At 40.6% G+C, this 22315-nt stretch overlaps 1 protein-coding gene across 3 annotated transcripts in view; it reads right to left on the minus strand.

Moving 5' to 3' along the window:
* Positions 1-22315, minus strand: part of arhgef4 (Rho guanine nucleotide exchange factor (GEF) 4) — an 83244-nt gene that overhangs the window by 15056 nt on the left and 45873 nt on the right. For 2 of the 3 annotated variants that reach the window (XM_003457507.5, XM_013265592.3), the window contains 4 exons: positions 8939-9118; positions 8540-8740; positions 4626-4805; positions 4099-4331 (listed from right to left, as the gene is read on the minus strand). In XM_003457507.5, the coding sequence (XP_003457555.1) occupies positions 4099-4331; positions 4626-4805; positions 8540-8740; positions 8939-9118 (794 nt within the window). Of the gene's footprint in view, positions 1-4098; positions 4332-4625; positions 4806-8539; positions 8741-8889; positions 9119-22315 lie in introns of those variants that run through there. The other variant, XM_025910258.1, reaches the window with a different exon arrangement.

The following is a 22315-nucleotide window of genomic DNA, read 5'->3' on the forward strand; positions in this document are numbered from 1 at the left end:
CTTACAACAATTATTTTACTGGGCACTAAGCCTGACAAAAAAGTCAGAGAAATCAGATAAACACACTGAGGATGATGGATAACAACTAAAACTGTTTTTTTGTCTTTTCCAGTCAGAGTGGACAAGGATAAAAAGAGTTTTAGTTAATTTGAAACCCTTAAGTCTTTGACTGGTTGATAAAGTTGAGTGAAAGGTTGCAGCCAGTCCTCGATGACGAAGGAATGTTTGATTCAGTTAAACTCACATATTCATCCACCTTTAAGTTTCTATGAGGTAGTATAAAATCAATATGTTGATCAATTTTTAACTCATTTACTAACATGGACTTTGACCTAATATTTAATAGTCACATCTTAATGGACTTCATTATTTCTTGGATGGATGGATGGATGGATGAACAGATGAACAGATGGGTGGATGGATGGATGGATGGATAGATGGATGGATGGATGGACGAAGGAATGGATGGTTGTTTGCTGATTTTGGTTTGGATTTTGCTGGTATGGGAGCAGACACAGTCTCTACATGTAGTTTTGGGGGTTTACTGGAGGGCGTTGCCATAGGTCATCAGAACTGCCTGGCGCTAAACTGCAGAGCCTTGGATTGGTTCTGCTGCAGCCCATTACCTGAATGTCATTCTCACACACTCTTTCTTCACTTGCTTTACTGTTCACTCATTGCACTGTGCAAAGAATGAACAGTAAAGGCAAAAATAAATCAGTCAATTTAAATAAATACTGACAAAATACAATGACCAGCTATAATGAAACAGTGTATTTGCACGTTTTTAGTACATTTAAGGTGATGCACTAGCATTTATATTGTGCTTTTCTAGTCATACTGATGCTGCAGAGTGCTTTAGACTTTCTTTTGGGCACTCCTCCCTCTAGGGCAGGGGTGGACAACTCCAGGCCTCGAGGGCCGGTGTCTTGCAGGTTTTAGATCTCACCCTGGGTCAACACACCTGAATCAGATGATTAGTTCATTACCAGGCCTCTGGAGAACTACAAGCAGTGTTGGGCAAGTTACTTTGAAAAAGTAATTAGTTATAGTTACAATATTCTAAAAGTAATTCATTACTTGAAAAGTAACTATTGCGTTACTTTAAAAAAATGTTTAACCCTCTGGGGTCCAGGGTATAATTGGCAATTTTTAACTACTTTTGATTTTCCCTCCACATTTCACCTTTAAAAACGATTTATTTGCTTTGTTTGGTATCATCCTTTTCAGCACAACCTCACGTGTCTGAATTTACAGTTGTTTTCATTTTGACATACTGTATTAACACAATTGATCTAAAATCAGACAAAAACATAAAATCAGAGTAGAAAAAGTTATATTTTTACTGTAACAACCACAAACATGTTTAATGAATCATAACTTTAAAAGCAAATATAATTTGTCAATTTTAAAATCATATGCACAAGTTTTGCAAAGAACAAAGTTATTTGCATCCATTTAACTTTTACCCTTTTTTAAAATAACCATTTCAAACTATTTACAGAACAATCAGCTGTTCTTCAATAAGATGCCACAAATTATTTGTGCCACTCCAAAAAAAAAAATAATTTCTGTCCACTATAAAGGAGAACATCACAGCCTGATACCTGCAGGTCTGACAGCAGCAGGTGTATCACTGCTGTTTCTACCTGGAGACAGCAGTCGCCTCATTGTTCTGACACACAACACAAAATTATCCACAACACTCCACACTAACTACACAAGACAACACATTAACTACACACTCCAAACACGCTAAACATCACAAATCTCTCACATCTCAAAACTCGCTCTCTCTCTTTTTCTGCTCTCTCTCTCTCTCTCGCTCTCATTCTCGCCGTCACTCCTAAAACGTCCTCTGTTTTTTTGTTGGGTATTTTTTGCTCATAAGCAGGGAGATCTCGCTGCGCTGTCCTTAGACAGTAAACGTGACGAAACTATTGAGGAAAAAACGCTGCGTATATCTTGTTTATCATGACTCTGGTTTTACGTGGCCTATGGACACAGTTTATAAACTGGTATATATCACCTTGTTGCTTTGTCTTTAAGTGGTCATGTGATTGACTTACCACGACTACTTTATTCTTCCTCAGTCAAACAGCAGCACTCATGCGATTGTTTTGCCCCCTGAGCTCCAGGTGTTGTGCTAGACAGTGATCGTGATTACCGTCCGCGGGAGCGCGCAGCTGCTTAAAGCTGTAGCGTCCAGATTACTTACAGCTACTTCCTGCAGCTGATATAAGATGCGGTAAGCTGAACACAGCTTCAACCGTCTGTTTGATGAAAAATAGTAACGGACCGCGTTTCCTTGTTAGTAACTGTAACGGCGTTGTAATGATAGGAATAGTAATTAGTTAGATTACTCGTTACTGAAAAAAGTAACGCCGTTAGTAACGCCGTTACTTGTAATGCTGTTATTCCCATCACTGACTACAAGACATGTTGTGGAGGTCATTTAGCCATTTAAATCAGCTGTGTTGGATCAAGGACACATCTAAAACCTGCAGGACACCGGCCCTCCAGGCCTGGAGTTGCCCACCCCTGCGCTAGGGGCTGCCACAGTAGTTTGTTCACCTCCATCTCAGTTCATACATCCTCATCTGTCACACTAATCCTCTGCATGTCTTCCTTCACTACATCTATGAACCTTTCTTCCTCCTGCCTGACAATTCCATCTTGAAGATTCTCTGTCATGGACCCTGGGGTGTTGGCCTGAGTTTTGTCTTCTGTATTTGGGATTCTAGTGATACTTTTGGCTTTTGTATTTCCAGCGGAGGTGTGGTCCCTGGCTCAGCTGCAGAGGAGGGGTGGTGCAGTGAGCTCAAGGGGCAGTGCCGAGGAGGCTGGTGGGATAGGTGCGTGGAGTTTAGTTAATGAGCTCTTGCTCTCTTCCTTCGTGATATAGCGAAGTCGGAGCTGAGAGTGGAGAGGAGTGTCGGAGTGATTTGTGATTATTCTCATTTAGTTGACCTGTGTTTTCCAGGTGTTCTGCCCATCACCCTACTGTGTATTTCTCTTTGCTGTATTCCCCTTATTCTTTGTCAGTGCATCAGTTTCTCTCACCCTAGTTTGTTCCTGAATGCTTCTTCTCAGTTTCCTGTGCCTTAGTTGCTAGCTTACTTTTTTAACTTTCACATTTTCCTCATTAGATTTGTGTTTTGTTTTATGGACATTTTTTCAGGCTTTATAAAACTAGACTAGAAAGAAACTGGAACACCTGCAGGAAACCCATGCAGGTCTTTCTCCACACAGAAAGGCTCCAGCCAGTGTTCAAACCATTAAGCTGCTTGTTGTGAGATGATGGTGTTAAGCACTCCACCACCTATTTGTCATCCATGGTACCACAGATTAGTTTAAGCTTTTTTTCTCTACTCCCTCAATTCCCATCTCATACTAATATAATATTTTCTTTTTCTGGAAGTTTCCGTGACCCCTTGTCTCTACATGTTCTCCCTTGTCCTCTCTTTCCCCTCATGGCAGATGCCTGCCCCTCCTTTAGCCTGGTTCAGCCAGAGGTTTGAATATTTAAGAGGTCTGTTAAAAGAGAGTTCTTCCTTCTTGCTGTAGGCGATCATTGTTTGAAATTCATGAAATTTACCTTGCAATACAAACTTAAATAAGCTGATCTGAATTAAAGTTTAAGGCAAAGGCTCTTTTTTTCCCTCAATCTGTGTATGTCTGAATATCTCATTAAGATTTAATGCTGCATCACTCTTAAGAATGAAGATGAAATCCAAAATAATCCAAATTAAAACTCAATAGATAATTGCATCTGACCATGTGATACACTGGTTAATTCTTTAGGAAATCTTAAATTCTGAAATGTCTCCCAACTTGTGTTTCTGTTATTCTGTTATACTCACATGTGCACACGGACAACTGTTGAAATCAAGTAAAAGTCATCACTAAGCTATTTTACCGCTTTCATTTGGAGGAAATGCTTTGTTGGTGGCCTGACACAGAACAGCATGTGACTGTCTGCATAGATTTTTTGATTCGTCTACTGAACAAATTTATGTCATTGAAAAGAGCCAACTGGACCCTCGCTAGCTCGGGAACACTTAAATTCTGACAGTTTGTCAAAGAGCTTACAGTCACCTGTGCTGAGGGTTGGTATATTTGAGCAGTTCTGCCAGCTGCAGCGGGTACTTGCAGATCTTCTGAACTGGAGTCAGCAAAAAACCATCCAAAGATATGTCAATCATCTTCTGAAGCAGTCGGCAAGCCTCAAAGAAGAATACATACTTGTTGACCTTCATCAACTTGGAGAGTTGGATGCAGGCATTGGGGTGGTTGTTGCAATACTCTGAATAGATCTGGAAATCTGTTTGCTGAACACAGACAACAACAAATAGGGCTAGAGGTGAGAGAATGGTGTGGGAAGACTGTTTAATATGTGACCGAAAACACCTCTCAGACCTGTCATGAAATATCATAAAGCATTTTCAATTAATCGGGCAAAATAATGTAGGTGTAATATAAGTGGACAACTGAATGAAATGGAACAACTGAGAAGAAGGACTTTTAAAGCAGAAGTGTGTGGGGGGGGGTTAACTGGTTTTCTAAAGGTTTTAAGAAAACCAGTTAAAGATTTTTTGCTGTTGTTGTTTTTTGATTCAGCTTACATGTTCAAGGAAGCAGCAACCAATCTCACTCAGATGTGGCTGCTCCTTGTTGAACTTCTGCTCGAGACCTTTGAGGAACTTCCTTTGGAATCGGTAGATCTCTTCGATATTCCCAAAGATGGTACGAAGCTGCTCTTCAGTGAACATGTCTGTCCTTTTGCGGCACTGTTTGATGTAACCCTGAGGGACAGAGACAGGAGGAAAACCTGCTGATTTTAGATTTCAAACATACGCAGAGCACAGTGTGTTCACAGACTAACTGTTCTCTCTCATTTTTCCACTTTTGAATTTGGTCATTTGTACATTTCAGAGTATCTCAGAGTTCAGGCCCAGATTTCCTGATGCTGGAGGACAGCTTTCCAAAGTTCTTTTTCCTACATGCAGGTCAGGTTTGGGGGTGCAAATAAAAGTACTTAGAATCACTGACAGGATCGTGTTGGGGTGCCTTGGGCACTGGTGGAGAACGTCCAATGTGTTCTTTTGCTCAGCATGCTGCTGTCCACTGCAGCTTGGTCTTTGCTGTTGGTTGCAGCCACTTGGGGCCTCTGGGCTTATATGGGTTCTCATCATGCACATGCTCACCGCCCCCAAATCAAAATGGGCCAGAGTATTATCATTTCAGTAGTGATAAGAATGAAGTTTATGAAGTTTACGACTATACTTGCCAACATTTAGATTTAAAATGTTCTTTGTGTAAGTGCAGATGTGTGTGAGAACTGGAAAACCGGTTTTTAAAACTTGTTATAAAAGTGTATATGCAAAAACTACTGCTATGTGAAATTAAACTGTTGAGACAAAACATAACCATTGGTGAATGTTTTGCTAATCAAAAACTGAACCCTTCTAAAAGAAGAACGTAGTGTAATTCACTGGATACCAGTGATGTGGGAAGTGAGACAACTGTTGTTGTGATTTGGCACTACAGGGAGTGCAGAATTATTAGGCAAGTTGTATTTTTGAGGAATAATTTTATTATTGAACAACAACCATGTTCTCAATGAACCCAAAAAACTCATTAATATCAAAGCTGAATGTTTTTGGAAGTAGTTTTTAGTTTGTTTTTAGTTTTAGCTATTTTAGGGGGATATCTATGTGTGCAGGTGACTATTACTGTGCATAATTATTAGGCAACTTAACAAAAAACAAATATATACCCATTTCAATTATTTATTTTTACCAGTGAAACCAATATAACATCTCCACATTCACAAATATACATTTCTGACATTCAAAAACAAAACAAAAACAAATCAGCGACCAATATAGCCACCTTTCTTTGCAAGGACACTCAAAAGCCTGCCATCCATGGATTCTGTCAGTGTTTTGATCTGTTCACCATCAACATTGCGTGCAGCAGCAACCACAGCCTCCCAGACACTGTTCAGAGAGGTGTACTGTTTTCCCTCCTTGTAAATCTCACATTTGATGATGGACCACAGGTTCTCAATGGGGTTCAGATCAGGTGAACAAGGAGGCCATGTCATTAGTTTTTCTTCTTTTATACCCTTTCTTGCCAGCCACGCTGTGGAGTACTTGGACGCGTGTGATGGAGCATTGTCCTGCATGAAAGTCATGTTTTTCTTGAAGGATGCAGACTTCTTCCTGTACCACTGCTTGAAGAAGGTGTCTTCCAGAAACTGGCAGTAGGACTGGGAGTTGAGCTTGACTCCATCCTCAACCCGAAAAGGCCCCACAAGCTCATCTTTGATGATACCAGCCCAAACCAGTACTCCACCTCCACCTTGCTGGCGTCTGAGTCGGACTGGAGCTCTCTGCCCTTTACCAATCCAGCCACGGGCCCATCCATCTGGCCCATCAAGACTCACTCTCATTTCATCAGTCCATAAAACCTTAGAAAAATCAGTCTTGAGATATTTCTTGGCCCAGTCTTGACGTTTCAGCTTGTGTGTCTTGTTCAGTGGTGGTCGTCTTTCAGCCTTTCTTACCTTGGCCATGTCTCTGAGTATTGCACACCTTGTGCTTTTGGGCACTCCAGTGATGTTGCAGCTCTGAAATATGGCCAAACTGGTGGCAAGTGGCATCTTGGCAGCTGCACGCTTGACTTTTCTCAGTTCATGGGCAGTTACTTTGCGCCTTGGTTTTTCCACACGCTTCTTGCGACCCTGTTGACTATTTTGAATGAAACGCTTGATTGTTCGATGATCACGCTTCAGAAGCTTTGCAATTTTAAGACTGCTGCATCCCTCTGCAAGATATCTCACTATTTTTGACTTTTCTGAGCCTGTCAAGTCCTTCTTTTGACCCATTTTGCCAAAGGAAAGGAAGTTGCCTAATAATTATGCACACCTGATATAGGGTGTTGATGTCATTAGACCACACCCCTTCTCATTACAGAGATGCACATCACCTAATATGCTTAATTGGTAGTAGGCTTTCGAGCCTATGCAGCTTGGAGTAAGACAACATGCATGAAGAGGATGATGTGGACAAAATACTCATTTGCCTAATAATTCTGCACTCCCTGTATATAAATAAAACTGAATTGAAACTGAACTGATGCTGGTGTCATCACATTTTGAAAATGTCTTCTATACAATTTAATATTATCCTGGAGATCAAATGAGGTCAAACTTTTCAAAAATGTATTTTTGTATTTAAAAAAAAAATTTATTGCCTTTGTTTGTATTGGCAGGATTTAGGCAATGAAACTGGTATATGGGGATAAGTGCTGAAAACCTGAAATTCAATTTTAATTTGCAAAAAAAAAGGAAACAAATAGCAAACATGATGCAAATTAAAACTAATAATGTAAATGAATTTAACCCTCCATTTTCAAAAAATCAAAAAACAAAATTCTGGCAATTATTAAAAGAAAGAACCAGAAAATTCATAAATGTATACAAAGCCAAAGTAAATACTGCCCAGGGAGTGAGTGCCTTGGTGGAATTTTGCATTCTTGGAGTATTAATCTTTGTTTCTCTTCCACAGGGTGTCTTTGGTCCTGTCTCCCTCTCCTCACACCAAAGTGGTAGCCAAAGATGGCCGGCCCCTCCATGAGGGAGGTTTCTTCCTTTTAAAAGGGAGTTTTACCTTCCCACTGTTGCCAAGTGCTTGATTGTTGGGGCTTTTTCTGAATTATTGTAGGGTCTCTGTTGCACATTGTAAAGGGTCTTGAGGCGAATCTAGTTGTGATTTGGTGATGTATAAATAAAAATGAACTGAACAGAATTCTTACATTAAAGTTCTGACCTGGAAGATGACACATTTGTTGAAAACGTGACTCTGGCTTGTTGTACACTTTAATAAAGAAGCATTGTTTGTCTTTTTTTTTTTTTTACAAAATATTGTATGTTTTAAAGTCTTGCTCTTACAAAAAAGAGGGCAACGACAAAAGCTAAGAGGGGGTTGTAATTCATTCAGCAAGTCCCTGTGCTGGTCTGCACTCTGCCCACAGTCCAAAGACATGATTTACTCTTAATATCTAAATTTCATAGATATTAATGTGAATGTAAATGACAGTTTGTCCTTATTTGTCAGCCCTGTGAGCAATCCTCAGGCCTCTTATGCATTAACAGCTGGGCTAAGCTCAGTGACACTCAGGTGCTGGAGCTTGTACAAGAGGTAAAGAAAATGAATGATGTAACCTGTGTATATATTATCATACACCTAGACTTGAATCAGGTTGCAGGTTAAATACTGTGGGGAGTGTGTGGACTGCTTGTGTGTCGACACTCAGAACAGGTGTAATACAGTTATTCACAATAAAGTTTGAGCTCGTCAAGCAAATGATGGGATGAGAAAAATGGCAAAACGAGATGGTCAATTAAAATATGGGAGAATTTTAGACTGACATTTAGAGGGTTGGCAGGTATATCAGAGACATACAAGAGAGTTAAGTAGAAAAAGTGAACAGATTTGTCCCAAGTAAAACACCAATCAATTTCAATGCAAACCTCACAGATGTCTTTCAGGTGCTTGATGTAGTCTCTCTCTGTGCTCATAATCTCATTGATGACATTTGTTCTCATCTGCTCTTTGCAGGGTAAACCAGGTCCCAGCAACAGGCCCAGACTTGCCCGGTCCTCTTCTCCAGCCTGAGCCTCCTCTAGGTGGGCCAGATACTCGTCCATGGGTTCATCCTGGTTGACACGCAACTGGAGAATACAGGCAGTGTTAAAAGTATGCAATGAACTCTAAGTGGCTCAAATAATGACTCTGTCTTTCAATGTCATCTTTTTCTTCACAGTTGCCAAAGTTTAATAGCAGTTTGATGTCTTTTGATATATATCCTGTATATCCTTACCTGGATGATTGAACATGCACCAGAGGACAGTCAGAACAGAGTTTCTCACCCGTACAAAGCTGGCAGGGAACCAGCCCTCACTGTCCATGATGCGACCCCACCACCACTCCTTGTTAGTTGCATCCACTACTTCAATGACATCACCAGCCTTGAAACCTAACTCCTGGTCATCCATAGTAACATGGTCCCAGAGCCCCTCTGCATACACCACACTGCCATCACTGATGAGCTGCAGAGAAACAACAACAGGAGGGACTGTGATCACATTACAATCAACTTCTAATTGTGACTGCAATAGAGATTGAAAATGTGATGTCATTCCGGGGTAAAACCGCAAAGGATTCTGGGAACGCGTGGCAAGCGGTACTAGCGCACGCAGGCTTTCACATGAAAACAGTCACACAGCGATAAAAAGAAACACAAAGAATGGCAAGAAGCTGTTGTATTATTATCTGCAATAGCCGGTCGCATGACAGCCACGGGAAGCCGATTGTTGAAGAGATCGTTTTTTATCGGATTACGTCGTGGAAGAGAAATTGTTCAAGCCATGTTTCCGAAGTAACAAAGAGCCGACGGATGACCTGGATTGCAGCCATTCAAAGACCAAATATAACGTCCCAGAACACTCACATGTTAGTCTGCTCCAAGCATTTCCACAAAGGTACGTCTTCTGTTGTAGTTATTACGTAATTTATCATAACATAATTGTTGATGTAGGTTACAAATAAGTCTTATATTGATTTGAATTGAATTCGTTGTGCTATGCTGCTTTGTTCACTGTGGCTTTGCGGGCTAATGTTTGTTGTGTTTTGCAGGAAAACCAGCCTACAAAATGCTGGAATGCATCCAGACCGGGCACCTCTATCAGCCTGGGTCAGACCGAGTTTAAAGCTGCTACCACAGCCAGATTTGATCGGTTAAGAGAGAGAGCGACATCAAAACAGCCACGAAACGTCCCGCATATATGTGCCCAAGGGTTGTATTGAAGCAATCAAGTGATGAATAACTGTTTTCCAGTATGTTGTTTTGCATTGTTGATTTGTTTTTCACTGAAGCAGCTAATAAAGCATGATGGATTTTTACAATTTTGCCTCTTTCCTAAGATTCTATAATAGAATGAAACAATAATGCCAGTTATAAATAAAGACAACAAATTGAATGAATAACGAAACACTCATTTTATTTCTGTTAGATCTGAAAATGTTGTGTAATACTACAACCTGAAACCACAAATAGATGCGTTTGCCTGTACAGGAGATAAAGGAAAAGAATGTAACAACAGCTGTGAAATGGAATAGTCCAAATCACCAAAGTAAACTGGACCTGGGCTTGTTGCAGGGATCTGAAGTTAATAAACATCTTGTGAGTGTCTGCACTCACACTTAGGACCATATAATAATAAATATGTGCGTGATGAAAGTTGGGCAGCACGTCCTTACTCCACTCTGTACGCTCGTATGGGTCTGACCCTTTCACTCCTTTGATTTTTTCCTCGTACTTTTTTTTTTGCCTTTTCGTCAAGTCTGTCTTTGTACGGACCTGCCGTGTTCTCCGTCGTTTTGTACATAACTGTTTTTGGGCAAATAAAATGCAAGTAGAGATTAAAACCGCAGAATTAATGATTACCGGTGCTGGAAATGTTAGCGCTTGATGCAGTGTTTTGATTTTGTTGCCACTCGTACCCACAATGCAGTGCGCGAAAGTCACGTGGTCTGTCGATCTCTATAGAGTCATGGTACACAAGATTAATGTAAGAACTCTTTCAGCCCTCTACCCAGGTACAGGTGTGGTCTAAAGCTTGAATACACTCTTCATTGGCATGGATATGGTGGTAATTTTGGGCTTTGATTTCTTTTAACTGTTCCTTTTATTAGGGTGAAATGATTGTACACATCTTTACTATATCCTGGGTCTGTTTACTCAGTGAGTTTGAGCTTTTTTGATTGTAGTTTTTCTTTCTTTCTTTTTTTTAAATAATCTCTTATTCTTGGTGTTCCTAGGGTTTGTATTTTTCCATGTACTTTTTCAGTTTCCTGTTTATGGAATCAGATTTACTTTAGGCACTCATGTAATTAACACTCATCTTTACGGACACCTCCATCTCACAGCTTTCTGCAATTGAGTCTGCACGCTTCCACGACACTCTGCACAGCTGAATTTCATATAATGACTTAAAAAAACAAAAGTTTTAATATTTTTAATATAATAAAGTTTTAATAGTTTTTTGATTTTTTTCTAATTCACACAGGGTCAGAAGTCTACATACAGCCCCACTAATATCTGGTGAAATATCTCTTAGCAAGGTGCACCTCAACCAGGGGCTTTAGATAGCCATCAACAACATTCAGGCATAAGTCTGTCTGTATATTTGTCCACTCTTCTTAGCATAAGTGCTAGAGTTCACTTAAATTCATTGGTTTCCTGGTATGGCCCTGGCTTTAAGCACAGTCTACAAATTTTCAAAAGGATTAAAGTCAAGGCTTTGGAACGGCCAGAATTAATGGGCCATTTCTAAACAGCTGCAGAATCCAGGATTCAGTTTCAGCTCAGTTTTATTTATATAGCACCAAATACCATAACAGGATCAACAGCTCAAACTGTATGTAAGCATAAGTTATACAGATGTGTTACTGCTTTGCCAAGACTTCGAAGAAGACCAGAACTGTTAACCTGAGACGAGAACAATTTGGTAGTATGTTCAGGAACAACCCAGGAGCCACCAAGATTAAAGCCTGCCATTAACGGCTGTGTGTGCTATCATTTTGTGTTTTGACAGAGTCCACAGAATGAAAAATCACTGAGAAGCTAAAATTGAAGTAAACTTAGAAGGAAATACATTGTGAAAGAAGAAGAAACAGAGGAAGAGATGGGAGCAGTGTTACTGAGGAATACTCTGAGGTGATCATCACGGTGCCTTGTATGCTCCACCAGGTTCATTGTGCCATCATGGCTTCAGGCTTACAAAGACCATGCATAATTTTGCTCAGCCTCACATTTCTGCAGACACAACATAAATCCTGATGTATCAGCTGAGCATCCCGCCTCTCTGCTCATTTGTCTTTTGATTTTGATTTTAATGACACAGCAGGACCTAATCTGAATGTTAATAAAATATAACATTTATAATACATAAAAATACATCTCTTAATTAGGTTTGTGCTGATGGAAAATGATGCCAGAAGCTGACTGACAATAGCCAGTCAATGTGATTTTTAAGTCGTTTCCACACTGGCCCATTAAACCTCAGAACTGTAATAAACTGATTCTGACTTCAACATAACACAGATGTATGTGTGTTTGCACACACACAGACACACACAAAATCCTACCCACACTTCTGCTCTGACAGTAATGTGCCTGTATGGAACAGTTACAAAGTTCCATTGTCACTGGAAAAAGATCAAACAAGGGGTGTCAAACATAAGGCACAGGGCACAGAATTGGCCTGGCAAATACCCAAATCCTGCACATTGGATGCATCCAATCACTGGAAAATGCAAAAGAGGACATGAATTTTGAGCTTTTAATTGAATTTTCACAAGCATTACAGCTTAACTTACTGATAAAGACTTTACCATTAGCAATTTATACTAGATGAAAGCAATTAAAAGCAATTAATTGAAGGTAATTCAAAGTAATTAAATTGATTTAGATATAAATCAATTTAATTGACTTCCGGAGCAGCACATGGAACAGACGAGTTTCCTGACGCTCCTCCGTGCCAAACTCAAAAGCTTATCCTAACGGTCTCTTAATTCATTTTTTTCTTCGCAACAAGCCAGCTATTAAGTCTACACCGAATACAACGAAAGATGCCCAGAAAATCTGGTAAACAGATCAACTTTCCACCACGAACTATGACTTCGGCTAACGTTGCTAGCGCCGCAGCTAACCCTACTGTTAGCATTGGCTCCCCCAAAGACAGAGATGACAGCGATACTGAAGAGCTGCCACTAATATGGGAGAAGATCTCCAATAAAATCCTCCGTCACATAAACGAAAGGTTTGACAATTTGGAGCATACTCTTCAAACAGTTCAGGAATCTCAAAGAGAGCTGCTGGAGAAAGTGAAATCTATGGAAGAGCAGGCTCTAGATCAGGAAAATCACCTGCCCCGTCTGGAAAAGTGGTTTCCAACTTGGAGAGCAAGAATAAAGCATTGAGATTAAAAGTGGACGACCCGGAGGGCCGCTCGCACCGAAACAATATTATGATTATCGGCATTCCTGAGAAAGTGGAGGGACCCAGACCGGTTGAATTTATCCAAGATTTGATCCCTAAGCTTCTCGGGGAGGATCATTTCAAGTCTCCAGTTATCATCGACCGAGCACATCGATCGCTGAGACCTCCACCGGTGGCAGGTGCGGCACCAAGATCAATTATTGCACGAGTCCACTTTTACCGGGATAAAGAACTGGAAGGTGACCCAGCAAATTACAGACCCATTGCTCATTTAAATTATGATCATAAAATCATAACCAAAGTTTTAGCTACAAAATTAAAAAAAACATATTTCAACAATTATACACCCCAACCAAACAGGATTTATTCCTGGTAGATGGTCATTTAATAACGTTTGTTTATTACTAAATACAATTTATTCAAGTTATGAAAAAGAGGCAAAAATAGCTGTGCTCTCTCTTGATGCCCAAAAAGCATTTGATCAGATTGAATGGTCTTATATATTTGAGACCCTTAAACGATTTGGTTTCGGGGAATGTTTCATGGATTGGGTTAAAATGATTTATCTGTGTCCGGTGTCTTGCATTCTCACTAATGCAGATAAATCCTCCCCCTTTCAGTTACAACGCGGAGTGAGACAGGGGGATCCCCTCTTACCTCTTCTTTTTGATATAGCTTTGGAGCCCCTTGCTATTAACATAAGAAACCATCCAGGTATACAGTTAAAGTTGGGAATGCCGAAAGTCTTGTTAATATATATGCAGATGATTCATTGATCTTTCTTTCCGAACCAAAAATTTTTTTTCCTAACCTTTGGGAAATTATCAGGATATATGATTAATTGGGACAAATCTGAATTCATGCCGATAACAGATAATTTATGCCCAAAGTTTCTCAGCTCACTCCCATTTAAATTAGTGACTATATCTTTTACCTATCTTGGCCTTAAGATTTCTAAAAAATCAAAACTCCTTTATAAACTGAACGTTTTGGAAATGCTGGACAAGCTCAAATAGGATATTAGAAAATGGAAACTGCTCCCTTTGTCTTTGATTGGTCGAATAAATGCAGTTAGAATGGTTTCTCTGCCACGATTTCTATATCTTGTTCAAAACCTCCCTATTTACTTGCCACTTAAATTTTTTAAGCAGCTTGAATCATTGATTCTCTCATTTATCTGGGCAGGAAAACCCCCTCGGATATCCAAAGCTCATCTTCAAAAAAAGTACTTCCTGTGGGGGGTTGGGTCTCCCTGTGTTTAGACACTAATATTGGGCTGCAAATTCAAGAGCTCTATTACATTGGCAGTGGGGTCCGCCTATCGACTACTGTTATGATAATCTTCCGCTCTGGCTTCAGGTAGAGTCAGCAACAGTAACTGAAACCTCATTGCTGGCCTTATTGTTTCCTAACACCACTTCTTTTAATAAATGGATCAATGGTAATTTTGTTGTTAAACACTCTCTAAAGATATTAAGTCAAATCAGGAAATCTCTTAAACTACCTGACCTCTCAGTAAGAATGCCAATAACACACAACCATTTGTTTAAACCAGGAAAAATGGACAGGGTGTTTTTCGATTGGGGGGAAAAGGGGTTGAAACATATTGAGGACTTATATATAGATGACAAATTTGCTTCTTTCCTTCAACTCCAACGAAAATTTCAGTTACCTCAATCACATTTTTTCCGTTATCTTCAAATAAGGAATTTCGTTCAACGAAACCTTTCAGACTTTCCACTGAAACCACTAAGTCATACTTACCTTGAAACAATTCTGAAAGCAAACTCTAAACAGCTGATATCCCAGTTGGTTAAGTGCTTTACAATTTCAGCAGATTCCGATCGAATCAGGAATACATGGGCTGAAGACCTCGGTGTCCCTCTGTCTGAGGACCAGTGGTCAAACTGTTTGTCCAGCATTCAGAAAGGCTCAATAAACGCCAGATACAAATTAATCCAGTTTAAAGTCATTCACAGACGACATTTTTCTAAACTCAAACTTAACCGGATTTATAAATCTGTATCCCCCCTATGTGATAGATGTAACGCTGATGAAGGTTCCCTTGCACATCTATTTTGGCACTCCGCAGTCTTGAATGCTTTTTGGTGCCAGATTTTTATGTGGTTTTCAAACCAATTTAGGAAAAAAGTACCACTTGATGGCACACTGGCTATACTTGGATCTTCTGCCTCAATTGAATCCTTCTCCTGCTCACAAAAACAGATAATCACAATGTGTATGCTGTAAAGAAACTCATTCTTTTACAGTGGCGGTCTCCTTTGGCCCCGTGTTTTAAGAGGTGGCTTAACAAGATGGTGTCTGTGGCCAGGGTGGAACAGATAAGATTTGACAGGAAAGGGAAACGGGCGCGTTTTTGCACGATTTGGCAGCCATTTCAAAAATTCCTAAAAATTAATTGATCTTAATTTTATACCTCCCCCTCTGCGGGCTCCTCCCCATTTTATTTAATTGCTTATTTATTTATTATTGTTATGGGTTTTTTTTTTTTGTTTGGTTGGTTTTTTTCTCTCTAATTTTTTTTTACCTCCTCATTTATTTTTTTTCATTTATTTATTTTTCTTCATGCTTACAAGTCCACATACGCTAACTGTAGTAATTGTTTACAATTGAATCTGTATAAGTATGTTGTGTTCAGTTGTAAAAGCAAAAATAAAATATATTTTGAAAAAAGATACATTTCTGTAGTTTTACACATTTTTACAGAACAACAAGTAAATGGTAAATGGCCTGTATTTGTATAGCGCTTTAATAGTCCCTAAGGACCCCAAAGCTACATATCCAGTCATCCACCCATTCACACACTGGTGATGACAAGCTACATTGTAGCCACAGCCACCCTGGGGCGCACTGACAGAGGCGAGGCTGCCGGACACTGGCGCCACCTGGCCCTCTGACCACCACCATTAGGCAATGGGTGAAGTGTCTTGCCCAAGGACACAACGACCGAGACTGTCCAAGCCAGGGCTCGAACCGGCAACCTTCTGATTACAAGGCGAACTCCCAACTCTTGAGCCACGATCGTAAGCCTGCAGTGAGAGCGAAGTGCTCTAATAGGGTGATATGGTACTACAAGGTCATTAAGATAAGATGGGGCCTGATTATTTAAGACCTTGTATGTGAGGAGCAGGATTTTGAATTCTGGATTTAACAGGAAGCCAATGAAGGGAAGCCAAAACAGGAGAAATCTGCTCTCTCTTTCTAGTCCCTGTCAGGACTCTTGCTGCAGCATTTTGGATTAACTGAAGGCTTTTCAGGGAGTTTTTAGGACATCCTGATAATAAAGAATTACAGTAGTCCAGCCTGGAAGTAATAAATGCATGAACTAGTTTTTCAGCATCACTCTGAGACAGGATATTTCTAATTTTAGAGATGTTGCGCAAATGGAAGAAAGCAGTCTTACATATTTGTTTAATATGTGCATTGAAGGACATGTCCTGGTCAAAAATGACTCCAAGGTTCCTCACAGCATTACTGGAGGCCAAGGTAATGCCATCCAGAGTAAGAATCTGGTTAGATACCATATTTCTAAGATTTTCAGGGCCGAGTACAATAACCTCAGTTTTATCTGAATTAAGAAGCAGAAAGTTAGCGGCCATCCAGGTCTTTATGTCTTTAAGACATTCCTGCAGTTTAACTAATTGGTGTGTGTTACCTGGCTTCATGGATAGATAGAGCTGGGTGTCATCTGCATAGCAGTGAAAATTTATGCTATGTCTTCTAATGATGCTGCCTAAGGGAAGCATGTATAATGTAAACAGAATTGGTCCTAGCACTGAACCCTGTGGAACTCCATAGTTGACCTTAGTGTGTTTGAACAGTATTCTCCAGAGTGTGATTAAAGTAGTGGGTGGATTCTTTTACATTTTAAGAGAGATTAATAACTAATAACAGATTAAATGCTGTGTTGAGGCTGTCATTTTTAGCATCCCCTCTTTGGAGACAATCCCATAGGGCTTAAAATCTGGGACTTTCCACCAGTTGCTCTTAAAACTGAAGAAGCTTCTCGGATGAGAGGTGAAACATCTTCACGAAACTTCAGACGCTTTTCTTTCCTAGCTCCTTAAACTACAATGACTGAGAACCATCACAGATACATCTACATGGATGTTAAAATCACCCACAATAATTATTTTATCTGAGCTGAGCACTAAATCAGATAAAAGTCTGAGAAATCAGAGAGAAACTCTGTGTAAGGCCCAGGTGGACGATAGATGATAACAAGTAAGACTGGTTTCTGAGTTTTACAGCTGGGGTGGACGAGGCTAAGCATCAGGCTTTCAAATGAATTAAAAGTCTGTCTGGGTCTTTGGTTGATTAAGAGGGTGGTGTGAAAATCGCTGCCACACCGCCCCCTCGGCCTGTGCTTCGAGGTTTCTGGTAGTTAGAGTGACTCGGGGGTGTTGATTCATTTAAACAAACATAATCATCCTGCTACAACCAGGGGGTGAGTGAAGAAGAACCGCTCAGTGCATCATGGGCAGGCCCCAGCAACCTAGAATTATTGTAGCATAACTAAAGGAGGAGTCAGGGTCATCTGATAGAGCCCTAATTATATGCTTTATCAACATGGAAAGTTTTAAGTCTAAAAGTAGAGAGGGTGGAGGGTGGAGAAAACTTGTGTTTGGGCTGTGTGTTTTTCCCCTAGGGGTTTCTAGAACTGGGGACGGTCCAATGTTAACATTTCGGGGAACACGAAAGTTATGGTGTAGAGTGGGTAGGTGGTTGCAGCTGGAGGTCACAATTACTGGCTCTGAAAAAGAATCTGAAGATGAGCTGGAGATTGTGGACAGGATGACAAGAAATCAGCTGACATCTGGCAAGCTGGAATGAAGAGGTGACAGAATACTACTGAATGAAGCATAGACTAAACTCACTAACAGGAAAACCTGATTACCACTGAGTGGGTGAAGACAATCTGGAAATGATTAAATACCACCCACTCAATGAGGGGATGCTGATTAGGTATGAGGGGAAGAATCTCACTCCACAACTCCACTCTTTAGAAGGAAACAACATCTCCAACACATAACAAAAACAACCTAAAAATACCCTGGCCATGATAGTACCCCTCAACCCCAATGGTTGCCCCCAGGCGGCCTACCTGGTTTGCGTGGATGAGCCCTATAAAGGTCTATAAAAGGAAAGGATCCATAATGAAAGACTGACAAAATCTTTTCCAGGCCATAGCCCTCCCAGTCCTCCAGAAACTGAAGACCCGCACCCCGCTGCCAGACGTCCAGAATCTTGTGAATGGAAAAGAATTGGGACATTGTCCACCAACTGGGTGAGGTGAGGGGACTTGGTAGGAGTCACAGTACGCTGGAAGAAATGGTCTTAATCTGGGAGACATGGAACGAGGGATGGATTTTCATAGCTGCTGGTAGCTTTAAGCGGACTGCAGACAGGTTGATAATGTGCACAATTTCAAATCCTGTCCTTCGACGACAACCAGACCGACTGCATAGGACAGAGGCAGGGTCCTATGCTGATCAGCCAAGCAGAGGTTTTGTTTGGCAGACCTCCGCAGTGCAGTTTGACGCCAAAATGTGACTGCAGTGGCGCATGTGGTGATGAATTGATGGGACTGCGAGAAGAAGAAGAAAAGGTGGACGATAACCTAAAGATGCCACAAACGGTGATAGCCCATGGCAAAGGAGGTGAACATGTTGTGCGCATACTCAACCCAACTAAGTAGCTAACAGCTGATGGAACAAAGGTGCAATTGGTCAGACCCATGCCAGAATTATGCCATCTAAGCTAAACTCACTTTACCTGGTCCATTATTTCTCAAATCAACATTCCCACTACGACACAAGATGGAGGAAGAATTGTTGTGGGTGCTGATTGCTCGGGTGCAACCTGGCATCCGAGGGAGTCAGGTTTAACATTTCAGGCCCTGGGTCAATATTTCTTTTTTTTGAAGAAATGATACATTTTTGGTGATCTGTCCAAATGAGGAAAGTGTCACGGTTCTGGGTCCGCTGGACCCAGTATTTTGAGTTTATTATGTTTTGGTTTACTTTTGCATCATGGATTGTTCTTTATGTTTCTCTGGCACTTTGTGTTTCAGTTATCTTGGTGTTTTGGATTGTTTTCTCATTTTGTGATGATGGTAATGATGATTATTGTTATTAGAGTTCCATGTTTCTGTTTATTGGTATTTAGGATTTGTGTTCTCATGTTTTGTGTGGGTTTAGTTCCATGTGTCATTCTCTTTCTCTCAGTGTCAGGTCTGCGTCTTGGTGTACTGTTCTTGTTTCCTGTTTTATTGTGAGGTCTGCGTCTCATGTGAGTGTGTTCAGTTTTACTCCTGTCTCGTCTTGTTGATTATTCCCAGCTGTGTTCCCCACCTGTGTGTAATCTCCCTGTGTTTCTCTGTGTGTAATCTCCCTGTGTTTCTCTGTGTGTATTTAAGTCGCGTCCTCTGTCTTTGTAGTTGCTGGTCCGTCTGTGTATCCACCCTGCTTCATCTGTGTGTCTCCCTGCTGTCTACCGTCATCCACCTCTGCTTGCCGCCTTTCATGTTCGTGTTCAGGTTCCTCCTCCATAGTTTAGCTGTTTCCAGTATAGTTTAGTCTCCGTTTGCCATGTTTTCCCTGTGCCGTGTATTTCAATAAACCACCTTCTCACCTTTACAAAGTGCCTGCATTTGGATCCTACTTCATTATCTCTACACGGCTCTTCTCACTCGCCGTGACAGAAAGGCTGTTCTGTACCCTCCAACCAATGCTACCATTCCTCTAATGCAACTGGGAAAAGATTCAAACAGCCAAATCAGCTAGCTTATCTAAAGACCTAGTCTTTCCTCATTGGCAAGTTTGTCCTTATCACTTTACCCCAATTCTTAATCCTGTGGATATTGGACTTTTTGACCAACAGGACTCAGAAAGTTCGGGTCAACAACTCTCTCTCCGGTCTCCATTCCACCTCCACTGGCTCCCCCCAGGGCTGTGTGCTCTCCCCCCTGCTCTCCATCCTCTACACCGATGACTGCAGATCCACACAGCCCAACTGTCACCTGGTTAAATATGCTGACGACACAGTTCTCCTGTCACTGCTGTCAGGCCCCTCACAACACCACGGGCCCACTCTGCAGGAGTTTGTAGAGTGGTGTGACAGCTCCAAACTTGAATTGAACGTGAGCAAAACCAAAGAGATGGTGGTGACCTTCTCCAGTAGGCAGAGGGATCTGGCTGCTTCAGTCACCACCACCATCCATGGGAAGCCAGTGGAGGTAGTTGAGGAGTACAAATACCTGGGAACCATCTTTGACAACCTCCTGAAATTCTCTGCCAACACAGAGGAGATTCTCAGGAGGTGCCACCAACGGCTATACCTCCTTAGGAAACCCAACTCCCTTGGAGTCAGCACACCCACATTTCCCACACCCATAAACATAAACTACACTCTTCTTATACTACCAACACTTTATTCACTTACGGTTATTTATTCACTTTTCAGTCACTTTAATTTCAAAACTGTGTAATTTGTGTATATACTGTATACTCTGTGTATTTATTATCTCATTCTTATTGCCTGTTTATGCCCTGTCCTATAAAGCGCCTTGAGGCGACTGTTGTGATTTGGCGCTATATAAATAAAATTGAATTGAATTGAATTATCTTCAACATATTGCTGCTCTGTTGTATGTTAATTGCCCCTTGGGGATAAATAAAGTCTTTCCGATTCTGATTCTGATTCTGATTAAATACCACCCACTCAACAAGGGGTTGGTGATCAGAAGGCGAAGAATCCAATAACTACACGACTCCACCTCAAGGCAGACCCACTCCCAAGAAGGAAACAACAGCTCCACCACACAACTAAAAACAAACAGAAAATACCCTGGCCATGACATTATCTTTACATTTAAGAGTTATATACCAGAGAGTCTAGTACTTCTGATTTGTGGCTTTCTTTTTAAGAGTAGCCACAGGATCAAGAGCCGTACACAGTGAAGATGTAAAACTACTAACAGGATAATCAGGTTCTGTGGCAGTAGAGTTAAGGTAGCTGCTCTCCCGTGTTGGAACATGGCACTGGAGAAGATAAGGTTGAGGAATTATATCCTTAAACTTCGTTACAGCACTTTCAGTGGTGTGATGAGGTGTATTCTCCAGTACTCTGCAAATCATTGTTGTAAATTTAAACGATCAGAAATGATCAGACAAAAGAGTGATTTAGGTGAATACATTTCAATGTTCAGTTTCTATGTCATTAGTCAGAAAAAAGATCTAGAGTTGATTAAAGTGGTGGGTGGGTTCTTTTACATTTTGAGATGAGCCAGTTGACTCTAATAATAGCTAATCTCTTATTAGAGTCAACTGGCTCATGCTGTGTTGAGTCTGTCATTTTCAGTATCAATATGGATGTTCAACTCACCCACAATAATTATTTCATTTGAGCTGAGTAATTGATGAGTTAATCACTAAACTCTGAGTAAGGACAGGCTGACGATAAATAACAACAAATAAAACTATTTTTCTGTTTTCCAGTTAGGGTTGACAAGGCTAAGCATCAAGCCTTCAAATCATTTAAAACTAACCCCATATGACCCCCTATGAGCAAGCACTTTGGCGACAGTGGGAAGGAAAAACTCCTTTTTAACAGGAAAGAACCTCCAGCAGAACCAGGTTCAGGGAGGGGCGAGACACATAGTAGGGTTTTGGATAAAAGAAGGAGAGAAGCTGCAGAGAGGCATTAAAGACTGCAAGTGTGCTGGTTTACTGGTGCTTGGGGAGAGCTATGATGGCTGTTCTGCTTTGGCCTCATACTACAGGGCCGGGTCAGTTCTGGGTTTTTCAAGGGTGCCGAGCTGGGTCTGTTCACATCCCCGATTTAAACTGTTTAGCTGATATCCTTCCACTTGGTAAACAGAATGCTGGAAATATAAATTTGGATTTTATTTATTTACCAATAAATACTCGTCTTTTGAACCTGACTCTATTCAACAATTTCTGTTCTAAAAAAGTATACGAAAAAAATTCAAACTTAAAAGAAAACAATTAAGACATAAGCTACAACTATTAAATTATCTGAGAATGTTAACTGTGTATCATTTAACCAGTTTTTAAACACTTAGAATAGAACTCACTCAAAGTACTCACTGAAAATAAGAAGTAAAAAGAGCCACTTAAATCTTCTTATTTCATTTTGTATTACCTTGGTGATCTAATGTCCATCCACTTATTTTCATTTATGATGGTGGATTAAATCATTA

This window comes from Oreochromis niloticus, linkage group LG9, assembly GCF_001858045.2.
Source record: "Oreochromis niloticus isolate F11D_XX linkage group LG9, O_niloticus_UMD_NMBU, whole genome shotgun sequence".
Taxonomy (NCBI): Eukaryota; Metazoa; Chordata; class Actinopteri; order Cichliformes; family Cichlidae; genus Oreochromis; species Oreochromis niloticus.